Genomic DNA, 14,372 nt, shown 5'->3' on the forward strand with positions numbered 1-14,372 from the left:
CTCTCCCCGCTCTTATTCATCATGGTATTAGAAGTATTGGCAAATAAAATAAGATCGATACCAGAGATACAAGGGATTAAAATAGGATTAAAGGAGTATAAATTAAAAGCCTACGCGGACGACCTGATGTTATCCCTGGAAGAGCCGCAAGGAAGCATTGGCAAAGCGCTGGAGACACTAGAGGAATACGGTAAATTATCCGGTTTCAAATTGAATAAATTAAAGACAAAAATGCTGATAAAGAACCTGGGAAATGACGAAAGAGAAAAATTAGAGAGACAATATGGAATCAAGGTGGCTAAAAAAATAAAATATTTAGGAATATGGCTCACATCAAAAAATATAAATTTAATTGAAGACAACTATTCGATAACGTGGAAAGAAATCAAAAAAGATTTGGATGTCTGGAATAGAGTTAACCTCTCGTGGATGGGTAGGATGGAGGTAATAAAAATGAATGCACTTCCAAAAATGTTGTTTTTGTTCCAAAATATTCCCGTAATTAGAGGGTCCAAAATATTTAAAGATTGGCAGAAAACTCTTTCAAGATTCATATGGCAGGGAAGAAGGCCAAGGATTAGATTTAAATTACTTACGGACCGAAAGGAGAGAGGGGGGTTTGCAGTCCCTAACTTAAAACTGTATTATGAGGCCGCCTGCCTATGTTGGGTTAAAGATTGGATAACCCTAGAGAATACTGACCTACTAGATTTGGAAGGGGCAGACAACAGGTTTGGCTGGCACGCCTACCTGTGGTCAAACAAAGAGAAGGTCCATAAAGGGTTCTCAAGTCACATCATCAGGGGTCCACTGTACGAAGTTTGGGAAAAAAACAAAAAACTGCTAGAATGGAGAACACCTTGGTGGCTGTCCCCAACAGATATCCTAATAATCAAAAAAATAAATATGGAGGAGCAAAGATTGACATATGAAGATTTATTGATAAGATCCAAAGACAGCTGGAAATTAAGACCGTATGAGGAGCTGAAGGGAAAGTTGACAGGCTGGTTACAGTATCATCAAATCAACGCAATATGGACAGAAGACAAAAAAATTGGAATGAATGAAAAGAAATCCAAATTCCAGATTGAAATAATTGAAAGCAAATCTAAGTTATTATCTAAAATGTACAATATATTATTGGAATGGGATACAAAAGACGAAGAAATCAAGGAAGTTATGGTCAAATGGGCAATAGATCTGGGGCACAATATAGAATATGAGAAATGGTCAAAATAGTGGAATGAGGGAATAAAATTCACGGCAAGCGTTGCAATCAGAGAAAACTTAGAGAAGATGATATATAGATGGTATATAACACCAGAAAAATTAAGTAGGATGTATAAGACTGGAAATAAGGCCTGCTGGAAATGCAAAACAAAAGAAGGTAATTTTATACATATGTGGTGGGCATGTGCGGAAATGAAAAAATTTTGGAACCTGATATATAATGAGTTAAAAAAAATACTTAGATACACATTCCCTAAAAAACCAGAGGCCTTCCTACTAGGTATTATTGGAGAAGAAATTAGAAAAGAAGATAAAACCTTATTTCAATATTCAACAGCAGCGGCCAGAATGCTAATCGCTCAAAATTGGAAAAGCACAAACATACCAACGGTGAGGGATTGGCAAACAAAATTATATGATTTTGTCGAATTGGCAAAAATGACGCAAAGAATTAGAAATGAAAAAAATACAAAGTTAAATGATGATTGGAATAAATTTATGGTCTATATTGAAGGTAATTATAGAAACATACCAACTATAGCAGGTCTGTTATAAAACTTTCGATGTATAAACTAATAACCAATACCAGCTGTAAAAAATGAAATTTTTAAAATTAGAAACCCGAAATCAGTAGGGAAGGAAGTCAGTCGATGTATGTTAATTGTTATATGTATTAGTTTTTTCTCCCTTTTTTCGGTTTTCTTTTTTATTTTTCTTGGTTATTTCGTTTAATGAGTAGTTGTATTTTCTCTTTTTTCTTTAAATGTTCTTTTTTTTTTTCTTTGTGTGTGTATGGCAAATGAAACTTAATAAAAAGAATTAAAAAAAAAAACAAAGTTTATGTTACCCGTGGGTAACATAAGCCAAGGTGCTACTGTACTCTATTCTGAACTTAAAAATGGAAAGTGTAATGCTGGTGCTCAATAAGAGGTTTAAAGACTCTCTAAAGGCAAAAAAAAAAAAAAAAAATGTAATATAAACACCGGCAACTGGGAAACACTGGCCTGTGAGTTCTCCAAAGGTGTCATGGACTTTGAAGATGTTTGAACTCAGGACGAGAGGGAGAATCGTACTAAAAGGAAGGCACGCTTGGCAAATCCACAGCGTGATCAACTCCCGCCTGGAAACCTATGTCCCCACTGTGGAAGGACGTGTGGATCCAGAATTGACCTCCATAGTCACTTACGGACTCACTGTTAAGACCATGTTCATGGAAGACAATCTTACTCAGCTATGAGTGATCACCAGAGAAGAAGAATGTATCATTTGCTTTCCAGGCCACACCCTTGGACAATATCTTGGGGGTGGAGGGGTATGGAGCGAACCCAATCCTAAACAAACTTATTAGGGAATAAGCCATCCTGGACTTCCATACCAGTAAGCATGCTTTAGTTCATGCTGCAGACTTTCCCTTGGATCCCTTGAGTGATCAATATAATTGGCATTGGGAAGGAACTTTCTCCAGACTGGCAATGACCCTGGAAGGTTTCTGCTTTCCTCTACAACATGCAGTTTGGTTTGTTCACATGAATCCTTTCAAATATTTGCTCCGTAAATGCCTTTATGCCAGGGATGGGGAAGCTATGGCTCTCCAGATGTTGGGCTCCAACCTTTTAGTTCCAGTCAATATGGTTAATGATCAAGGATGATGGGGATTGTAACTCAACAACATCTGGAAGGCCACAGTTTTACATAATATTGCTTGCCTGCAGGCAGAAGTTCAGTGAGAGAGCAAATATATTACATGCAAAGGGGCAGGTTCAGTCCCTGGCATCATCAGTCAGGGCTGGGAGTGATCCCTGCCAGCAATCTGGAGGAAGTGTAGTAAATACGGAACTAAATGGGCAATGCTTTGAGTCAGTATGACAGTCTTCTGTGTTCCTATGTTCACCATGGCATGAATTCCATAATCCAGTGACTGGAGTCCCTTGGAAGCTTATCAGGAGTTTGTCAGTCACATCAGTAATGAAGACAAATGGCACTAAATATGTTTTATATACCATAGCAAAATATCCCCATAATGTGCAGCTCCAGAGGAGTGTTTGGTGTGTCTTGGTCCAGCAATTAGAATTAGTAGTTTTTAAAAACTACATAGGAAGCCACATTCAAGCGTTAATTTAACAGATTTTCCTCAACAATTCTACATTTGTTTTTCTTGCAAAACATACCTTTTCAGGTGTATTTTATTTTATTTTATTTTTTTAGCCCAGAGCTGCACCACAACATTTTGAGAGAAGTGCAAAATTCAAAAGGTTGTTAAGTTCTGAAGGATTGCTGTGTTCCCATGGGAATTCACAAGGTTCCAATTAGTCAGGCTTCCCTAGTCCATATACAGGTTTAGGACCAGGTCTGATGACTTTCAGTATACATCAGGTCTGATGACTTTCAGTATAGCCCAGTACTGTCTTCTTCAACTGGCAACAGTTCTCGAGTCTTTTGCAGAGGACTTCCCCATGACCTGGAACATCTTGTTAACTGGAGATGTCAGTGATAGAACCTGAAGCCTTCTGCCTGCTGATCTGCAACTGTGCCATTCTTACCTTTCTTACCACCTTGTGGAATACTGGGCCAATTAACTAATTAATAACAGCATCACTTTCTTTGCTTGCATGGCTATTGGTTGTGATGGAGTCAGATGAAGCAGGATGACCCCCTAAAGAGTAAGTTTTTTGGGGGTGTCTTTTTTAAAAACTAAATACAAGCTTTGAAAACAAGTGTTTCTTTAAAAGGCAAACAGCTTCTCTGAAGCACAACACTAATTATTACAGGTGGTTTGGTTTCCACTAGAGCTCTATCCAACCCCTCCCTCCCTCACCTCTTTATACAAACTTCCTACTGCTCTGAAGGATGCTCAGGCACCCAATGGATGAATAAACATACAGAATGTGAAATTCGTTTTAATGTACATTCCATTTCTGGTAAAGCCCCAGATGTATTTTGTAAGCAAACAGAGCAAGACAGAAAGGGAGCCTCCTGTCTCAGAAGTAATTGAAACCTAGGTACCTATCTTATGTCCATGTCAAGGCAAGAGATTTATTTTTAACACTTCTAACCATCTTGGATTCTTTCCTTACTTGAGGATTCAGGGGTGGGTTTGTTTTTTTTTTTAAATGTCCTTTTTTTATAGTGAAATGTCCAAAACATGACAGTCTTTGCTGCAATAAAAGCATGCCAGAAAGAGGCTTCAGCGACTTGTATTAGCACCCATCAGGAATGTAGTTCGTAGATGAGACAACATTCTCCAAATCACAAAGCAATCTTGGAGAAAGCATTCAGTACTAGGAAGACAGTACTAGGAAGTTATTCCACTTTATTCTCAGACCACGTGGGTGTTGCATGAATTCTCACACGGGAGGGCAATAGGAGAACAGGTGAGAGACAAGCATATAGTCATCTGCTTCAACTGCGTTGCTATTTTTGATCCATGCATTTCCCCATTACTGTTACTAATGTCTGTCGGGAGCACATATATAAAAATAATCATTAGAATCATAGAATCTTAGATTTGGGTCATCTAGTCCAACCCTGTGCAATGCAGGAATCTCAGCTAAAGCATCTGTGATTGTTCCTCTGGGACAATGGACACACACAGCCAACAACTGTTCTGCAGTTGCAAGTTATGCTCCACAGGCATATCTTCTAGAAGCTAATAGGCCTTCCCATTACAGTATTTAAAACTATCTGTCCCTTCACTGTTGTTACCCCCCCCATCTCTGCGTCTTCTTCTGTCTTGAAATAAGTGGCTGAGCCCCATTATTCTCTTCTACTCACTCAGAGGTTCCTCATTTAAGCATTTTCAGAAGACCAGAAAACTCACTCAGTGGCATTGGGATAAAATAGATGCTTGTAATTTAAGCCGTGTGGCATTTAAGGCAGCAGATGCATGTGACACAGATCCATTCTTGCAATGGCTATTGTATGGGTGAAGCCATTAATCACACTGAAAATGCTTAATAGGGATAAAACCAGCATTGAAGATTCAGGTACGGAGTTCTACCAAGACTCATCAGCTGTTTTAAGGGTCATTGTAGAGATTGTCTCTACATGGTAAATTCTAATTCTGCTTGTGACTCTCTTTAATGTTCTGCTTAACCCGTCACTTTTGAAACATTTGTAATCGCTTTGTGTTTGAAGCATCTTTGTAGAATTAGCAGTTAGCCAAACTGTACTGAAAATAAATTACTTTGGGGTTATTCATGAACATTCACTGAAATGTCTAGAGGCTCTTTAATTACCTGGCTATATTCACAAAACCCAGAAACCGAAACAGCAGACTGCAGTGTTCCAGTTTAAATTATCCAAATTGTTTGATTATCCACATTCACCATACACTACTATATAGCCGCAGTTTAAAATTGCCCTATGTAACTAGCACCCTTGCTTGTTTGAACTTCTAATTATCCATATATTTCGGGCGTTCCCACCCTTACCAAGCCATTTAAATTACATGAGGCTGCGTTGTGTATCCCTGTGTACAAAGAAATGGAATGTAAATAAGTCCTTTGCGGCATCAAATTTCAGCATAAAAAAATTCTTAGCTCCAAGGAGTGAGCTGGATGCTCTGGTCTGTAATTGGATAGATGAGCCACAATTGTGGAGGGTTTATTTGTTTGTTTATTTTAGAAGTTCATAGGAGTATTAGCGGGATTTATTTGAAACCTACTTTAGAAGAGGAAAAGTGCAATAACATAAATCTAATATCTATTTTAGTTCCCTGGTTTTCCACATCACATGGTGGATTCCTTGTTGACTAATCTCATATGCAGTGGTTTAGCTGACAATGAACTTCATAACTACCACACTTTCCACAAATTATAAAATTTCAGTTTGCAAAAAATGCAAAAAAACCAACCCCAAAAAACCAATTTGCACAAAATGATTGCTGAGGTATCCATTGGATTCTTTAGAATACGAATGAAGAGCTCGTAGCCCAACAACTTATCTAGCTTAAATTGGACTCACTGTCATTTTGTGATGGCTATCTTCCCTTGGAGAGCTGGAAGGTCAACCTATAGCTGAGAACGGTGGCAATCCTCAGCCTCCTGCCTTCCAAAGCAGAAATAGCAACAAACTTACTTCTTCAAAACATTTTTAGTATGGTAGGTGAAACAATGCAGCACAGTGACATTTACAAATTTCTCCTGAGTGCCATAATTTGGTACCATCTAATTTATGAACAGCTTCTACAGTACAACAAATTATAGGATGCATCCTGAACTTTCCTCTCTCTTTTTCTGTTTGGGATGCAAGCTGCATATCAATAGAGTAACCAAATAAAGCTACAGTTACTTAATTGGTGGAGGGCAATTTTAAATTGGTATACTGTGACTAAAGGACATATATCCATACTTTTTAGGCTAACAGGGAATGAAAAGGAAACATTGACATTTTCCTTTGATAACCAGTGGTATCTTTTTGATTATATAATTGGTTTCCTTCAACTGAGGTGATATGCAGATTTATTTAAATTTGATTGAAATGTGTGTGTGTGTGTGTGTGTGTGTGTGATCTCGGCCAAATAGATACCCTTTGACAGTCAACTTAAGGGAGAATCATCTCCTCTGAAGGCTCTGCAGCCTCTGAATCTGTGAACATCGCTGCTACCCACAGTGTACTTTAGGATTATTTGAGCGAAGATGCATTTACAAAGGTATATTTTATGAGAAAATTTATCCAACATGCATATTTTCATGCTGATATTTCAAATTTATTTAGAATTTGAAAATTAATGCAGAAAAGGATAGGAGCAGACTTAGATATGAAACTGTGTGAAATTGATTCGTACCTGAGAAACTGCTACAGGCTGTAGCATGGCTAATAGGAGAACTCTTAGGTCAATGATAGATTAAGTCAAATGGTGAGAGGAAAATGGGTTATTTCTATGAGTTTAGCATTGTCTGAGAATAAGACACTGGATTCTTAGCACAAACTATTAAGGCAAAGTTTTCTGCTTTCTGTTCTGATTTTCAGTGAGTGTGTATCTCATCTCTGTGAAACATATTGTAGTCTACCCTTGCAATTTCAGAAGGAAGCTCCCAATATGGCACAAACCATAGATAAATATCCCTTTATATTCACTGTTACTTTGGCCTGCAAGCATGACAACACATTACAGAGGGAGAAAATACAGTTATTACTTGAAAGAGAGGTTCTGTTTATTGTTCCTGAATTAAGATGTGATTACTAAAATAATTTCCTTAGGGGTGCCAAATCATTAAAGTTTATTTTTTAAAAGTAATAATAGTCAATTAACTGTGCTATTTCAATCAAACAACAAACTAATTGAAGAACAAAATTAATAAACAGGAAACTCAGTATACCCACAATAAACAGACTCGCAATCTCTGCCCAACTAGCAGTATTTCCTGCTTATCCCACTGCACCATCTTGGTTCAGCAGTGCATTTACCGTACTAGCCAATAGATTTCTTCAGCAGCAGGAGTGAGTAGCGCAGCAAAGCGAAGCAAGTTTAAGGGGAAGGAGCAATCTGGAAGTCCAGACAACTTAATAGGAAACCACCACTAAATGTCTCCATTAATTGCATGAATCAGATAGTGTTGCTTTTCAGTCCTATGGGTGATTAAAGGGAAGGCAGTTAAAAAATAAAATTTAAAAAATCATTTTAAAATTTTGTGCTACTGAAATTCCAAGCACCAATTTCTGGTGGTGATGCTGTAACAGGAAACTTTCCCAAGAAGGAAGAAAAGCAACAACAAGCAGTACCAATGTTAATGATCAAGAGTGTTCATGATATATTAAATTTATTGTAGCTCCTCCTTCCCAGACGTCATATGCTACACCCCATTTTCATTGATCCAGAAAAGCCACAAGTAGCAATTGTATGTTTGTCAAAACCATTTAGGCAGCAGTCTACAACTTACATGGCAAATGTTCTTCCTAACTTCCTACAGGAATATTCCAGAGTATACAGATTATGAGTAGAGCCAATGCTTTTTTCTGAGGGTACGCAGGGGTACACATACCCCTAAACATTTTGTGAATCTAAGTTTGGCCTCATTGAAGGGCAGTATTTCAATATGAGTAGGAAAATGGGAGTACCCCTAAACATTTTTTTAGAAAAAAAGCACTGGGTAGAGCTACTTTTGTTACTTTGTCTCTGCAGAATCAGATTATATTCAGAGGTTCCAACATTTGACATGTGTATGTTGTTGTTGTTTTTTGACACATTACATGCACTTCATATGTGTGCCACTCCTTAAAATACAGATGTTCCGCAAAACACCTTATACCCAACGTGGTGAACACGATCTGATTATTTCAGCTTTTACAAACTGAGAGAAATTTTGTTCAGCTCTTTGTTCCTCCAGGTGGAGCTGTTAATATTTGTACGCTGTGCACCAATATACTGTGCAGCTTATGTATTAAGGCCCAAGGTTAATACCTTAAAAGAGAATGAGAGAGAAAGATTTCTCAGTTAGACATTTACCTGAAGGATAGTGTTCATTCACTGGCCAACCATCTACCTGAAGAGTAGCATTGCCACCATTTCGGGTAAAGCGTACGACATGATATTTGCCATCATTGACTGGGGTGCTTTCTTCTTTGATCGAGATATCTACTGTTCCGATGTTGAAAACTACACCAATCTTGCCTTGTTCCTATGAAGAAAAGAACAGAGAGGATAATAATATTTTTTTAAAAAAAGCTTTTGAATTCAGATCCCACTATGATAAAGAAAGCTGGTCCACTAAATAATGGACCCATTATATGTATTTAGGGAAGAGCTTCATTAACTGGGCATCACTAGTTCATACACAGGCAATGTGTGTCATGAGAACAACATATTTGAAAAAGGACAGCTTCTCCAGTTGAGTAAAATTGTCGTTATCCATACTAGGATCCTGGTGTTGAACTAGAAGTTAATCCCTTTATGTTTCTAAAGCGAGAGATGGAAACTTTATGTACAGTATCTCACAGAGAAACTGGACCTTTAGTGTCATCGGCCCAGTCCTGTGGAACACCCTGCCAATTGAGATTCAGCAGGCGCCTTCTGTGGCAACATTTAAATGCCTGCTGAAAAAAGATTCTGTTCTGCTAGGCCTATGCAGGGAGTTAAGAGTACATCATCCAGAATGGTCTATTGATGTTCGTTTTTGTTTATTTTCATTTTTGACTTGTTTTTAACTTTTCATGATTTTATTGTTTGGTTTTTATACTGTGGTAAACTGCTGTGATATATTTTTTATGATACAGCAGTATATACATATTGTTATAAATAAAACAAGCAAACAAATAAAATTTAACTGACGGGACGTCCAAGTATACTACTTTTATTGCTGTAACAGCTTTGCTTCCATTCTGTACAGAAAGGAAAATTGTGGCAATATGTCAGCAACACTACTAACATGTATTGTAAAGAAAATCAAATAATACAATAATAATAACATACCTAAACCATTTCCACACACACACAGCAGGTGTGTTGACACAAAACTAATATCAGACCATAGTTTCCAATTATAAAAGTGTGTACTTCTACTTCATCTTCATAAGTAGGAAGGTTAAACCTCCCATTTGCCATTTGGAACAAACTGCTGTTTCCTGGTATGCCCAAATTCAGGAAATTCTAATTTCTTCAAACCACAGATAGTTATAAATCTATATCTTAACTTTGATTTGATCAAACCACAGTTTCCTATATTTGGTCCTAATGGTAAACTGTTGATTGTTCCAAACCACAAACAGCAGCTTTAAACTCCCCTCCCTCCCAAAGGATGTAAGAAGAAGAGGGGGCGCTTATAAGCCTGAGATTTGCTTCAGTATGTTCTCAGATGAAGGGATCATGCTTTCCCATTACATGAATGAGATCATAGAAAGAAGCTGCCATTAAGCAGCGGAAAGATAAAAACAGGTCTGAAATGTGATCTAGCCCATTTTGCCACATGACATGTAATTAAACAATTAAATCAAATGCTAGAGCAGTGATAGGCAACTGGGTGCCTTCCAGATATTGCTGGACTACAACTCTCCCTGAACATTGGCCACACTGGCTGGTACTGATGGGAGTTGAAGGCTAACAGCACCTGAGTGTGCCATCTTGGCTACAGCAGCAGTAGATAAATCCAGCAAATCTCCAGAGATTCAATAAACTGGTTTGGTTGACTGCGTCAGAAAGTAAAAATGAGGAGTTAGTGAGTGCAAATACAAGGTGCCTTTGACGTAGTGTGTCACAACTTGAGCAGACTTGAGATAAGCCATGGTAGAGTTGGAGCTGCATCAAATTAACTTAGAACCAAGTCATTTGCATAATTGCTGTTGTTTTAACTTGAGATTGAAAACAAACATCGCCCGAATATAAGATTTTACATGGAAATGAACATCTGCTTCACAATCTCAAACAAGCTGGGCTTGGTCCCAGCCCACAGTTCCTTCTGCCATACACAAGTCTCCAGGTATCAAAGAGAATAATAGCAAACTGAACTGCAATGTTGCAACAGCCAACTGTGAGAGCCAGAATGACTTACATGAGTGCCAACGAAAGGAAACCTGAACATGTAAGGACAGAAAAGATAGGGTTGCTAGCTTCCTATGAGTGAATCCAACTGCCCCTGCTGATGCCCAATTGGCACATTGTTGAAGTTACACTGTGCTGTAGAGATTTACAGCAGAAGCCTTGAACTACACCAGAAAGGATAGGGTAAAGTGAGTTTATTATTCTCTGATTCATATAAGGACCCCTAGCTTAGTCGCAGGGCACATGCTGTACATGCAGAAGGTCTCAGATTCTTTGTCTAACATCTCCAGTTAAAAGGATCAAGGACCAGGTGCTAAGACTCTGCCTGAGATCCTGAAGGATGGAGCACTGACGTGACAAGGCAGCTAGATTCCTATCAGCCAAAGGCTGGCTCAATGCATGGTGGCCACATCTAACATGAACAGTCAGAATAGGCTGTGCACCACTACCCCAGAAATAGGTTTCCAACTGTAGATGGAAGTAACTTCAAAATTTTAGATCAGTGATCACAGAAGCTTGTGAGTATATCTCTGTAAAGCAAAGGTTTTCAACCTTTTTGAGTCTACAGCTCACTTGACCAACTACATTCTTTCTGTAGCACCCCTGTGGGGCTCAGGAGCCCAGTTATGTCACCCCTTGCCTGCAAAGCTGGCAACCTCTCACCCTTTCCCCAACACCTTCCCTTGTGGAGTGTTCCCCCAGTGTCCTCTCCTTGGGAGTCCTCTGGGCAGCTGCTGCTGCTGCTGTCCCTGGTCTCTGAGCTGCCCCCCTGCCCAAAGAGGAGTGTCTCCCAGAGGCACCATTCGCCTGTGGAGCTTATAGCCAGGGCTGCTGCCATAAACAGCTGTGCAAGCCTTTGACAGGCAGAGACACATGAGAAGATATCAGAGAAGGGAAGGAAGGAAAGTGGGACAGAGGCTAATGTTGCCTGTGGCACCTCTGAACACCATTCAAGGCACCCCAGGGTGTCACGGCACACTGGTTGAAAACCACTGCTGTAGAGAAGTATGAGAGAGAGATGAATAAGCATTACAGGTGAATTCTGTGCTGTACACTTGGTGATATCTTAAAACACCAAATTCAATTGTACCAACTTTCCCCTCCCTCCCTCCCTTCTTTCCTGCTTCCAATAGCTTGTATATGTAATTACAAACCATAGGAGCTAACACCTAGGGGCTGAGGAGTCTTCACCCCCCCATAAAATAGTTGGACCCCCCCCCCCCAGTTGATGGGCACTGCCATTCAAATAGTGTCCATACAGGACAGGGATTACTTGAGCCTCCGCAATATTTTATTCAAGTTGTCACCCCTGTTACAAGCCTAACAAACCATATTTGTATGACCCCTAATGATTACTGAAGATTATTATCCTGTTTTTCTGGGGGGATGTAAGCAACCAACAGAGCAAATATACCACCAGGAGTGAAATCCTAGCAAATATTATTGCTTGTAAATAGAGTAAAATGGTAGACCCAGCACCCGGAATCCGTTCAGATCCTAGAACAGCTGTGAAACCCTTTGCTTCAAGTCTCTTAAAACACTTCCAAAAGCAGAAGCTGAGTGAACAGCTTGGTTGTCTGCATCTCAGACATGAAGAAAATCTCAGTTGTCATTTATTGGCCAATCACATTCTTCTGAGGAAACTTCTGCATGTTGTATTTATTCTCCATCAGCATAACTGCACTACAAGTTTGTAAACTTTGGCGGGGGAAGGCATGCACAAATGCACTGATGGTTACACCACGAGAGGATAAAAACAGCTGTTTTCAAACAGCTGGCTAAAGCTCCGTTTGTGAGAAAAGTCTTCTTACTATTTCCCATTTTCAAGAAAGAAGGTGGCTGGTGTCACGTCTTTCAGCAAGCCAGAAGTCATGCTCTCGCTGGGATACAGTGGTGAGAGCTTCATAAGCAAATTGAACTGGCATTGTTTATAATTTTAATCAATGGCATGCATGATATCTTAACATGAATTACAGGTACAGCAATTCGTGCAGGGGCTCGGGAGGTGGGGAACAGGGGATCCCCCACTACATTATCCCTCTTCTGATGACCAGGAGAAAGACAGGGGAGAAAAGGAAGGTGGGGACGCAGTTTCCTTTCCTCCCCGCCCCCCATGTTTGGCGCTAGGGTTGCCATATTTCAAGAGGTAAAAATCCAGACACAAAAAGTGTCCAAGCCAGAACCAGAGCCACCCATGCATAAAATACAGAACATTTGCTTGAAAATGTAAATTTCCCCTGGATGGGCATGTAGGACCTTCAAAAGAGGACAAGTCTGGCCATTTCTGGACACATCACAACCCTAGGCTGCACCAGCTCCAACCCTCCAGTAATAAATAACTTAAAAATGTTACTTATGAAAATAAAGGTTCTCCTCTTCCATGAGTTAACGGTGTTTCCAGACAATCTGATTGTTGAGCATTCATCCTGATTTGTTTGTGGGGAGATTAGACAAAGTCACACAAAACTGGTGCACTGTTGATCTGTGGAACTCCCTGCTGCCAGAAACCAAAAAGGCATTCATTCCTCTTATTGAGTTATTTGGATACCCAGTATCTCAATGACAACCAATAGGGCCACCTCTGCAGTTCTTAATACCCAAGGGAACTGTAGCAAAGGAGGCAAGTGGTCTGTAGCGAAGGAGGCTTAATACCCAAGGGGTCTGTAGCTTTTTGAGGCCTGAGTCATTTAGGGCTTTCAACACCAATGTGAGCACCTTGAATTGCCCTGAAAACTAACCGGCAACCAATACAGCCATTCCAATGAGACAAAAACTTGGAAGCACCTAAAGAATGGGAAACTTGCTCAGCTGAAGAAAATATGACCTATCTCAAAATGTCTTTGGGGAGACTGTAAATAACACCCATTGATTTCTGGCAATTAAAGATGGCAGCAGATGAACTGGCTGTTGCCTAAAACACAGCCAGGCTTAAACTTGCAGACAGTGTGGAAGGCGCCACATAAAGCTTTTAATTGTTAATCATCTCAATCAAGCTGGTCATCCCAGTTGCTGCATGTTTGTGAAATCATAGACTAATAGGGACTTCCAAGAGTCATCAAGTCCAACCCCCTACAATACAGGAATCTCAATGAAAGCATCCAGGACAAATGGCCATCCAACCTCTGCTTAAAGACCTCTGAGGAGAGAGAGTCCACCACCTCCCAAGGGAGTCTGTTTCACTGGCGAACAGCTCTTACTGTCAGAAAATTCCTCCTGATGTTTAGTTGGAATCTCCTTTCTTATAACTTGAAGCCATTGGTTTATGTCCTAACCTCCAGAGCAGGAGAAAACAGGCTTGCTCCATCTTCCATGTGACAGCCCTTCAGATACTTGAAGATGGCTATCATATCTCCTTTCAGTCTCCTCTTTTCCAGGCTAAACATACCCAGCTCCTTCAACCACTCCTCATAAGTCTTGGTTTCCAGACCCTTGATCATCTTGGTTGCCCTCCTCTGCCCTCTGAAATGTGATGGCAGTGGATCTGCAGAATGCACCCTAACCAGAGCTGTCTGTCTTGGCATATAGTCTCTGTGTGAGTGAGAATTACACTTGGCTCTGGGAGAAATCCTATAAGGACGGACCACCTAGTGCCAGAGGAGATGGGTAAACAGGCCTATCATATTGTCAGAGGTCAATTAGCTGCAATACTGCAGCATAAAGAGGGCAA

At 39.8% G+C, this 14,372-nt stretch overlaps 1 protein-coding gene across 24 annotated transcripts in view; it reads right to left on the reverse strand.

Annotated features, from left to right (window-relative positions):
* Positions 1-14,372, reverse strand: part of NRXN3 (neurexin 3) — a 1,212,171-nt gene that overhangs the window by 166,944 nt on the left and 1,030,855 nt on the right. For all 24 annotated transcript variants that reach the window (XM_081858018.1, XM_081858001.1, XM_081857999.1 and 21 more), the window contains one exon: positions 8,678-8,849. In XM_081858018.1, the coding sequence (XP_081714144.1) occupies positions 8,678-8,849 (172 nt within the window). The remainder of the gene's footprint in view (positions 1-8,677; positions 8,850-14,372) is intronic.

Source organism: Podarcis erhardii, assembly GCF_964252035.2.
Source record: "Podarcis erhardii genome assembly, chromosome: 1".
Classification (NCBI taxonomy): domain Eukaryota; kingdom Metazoa; phylum Chordata; class Lepidosauria; order Squamata; family Lacertidae; genus Podarcis; species Podarcis erhardii.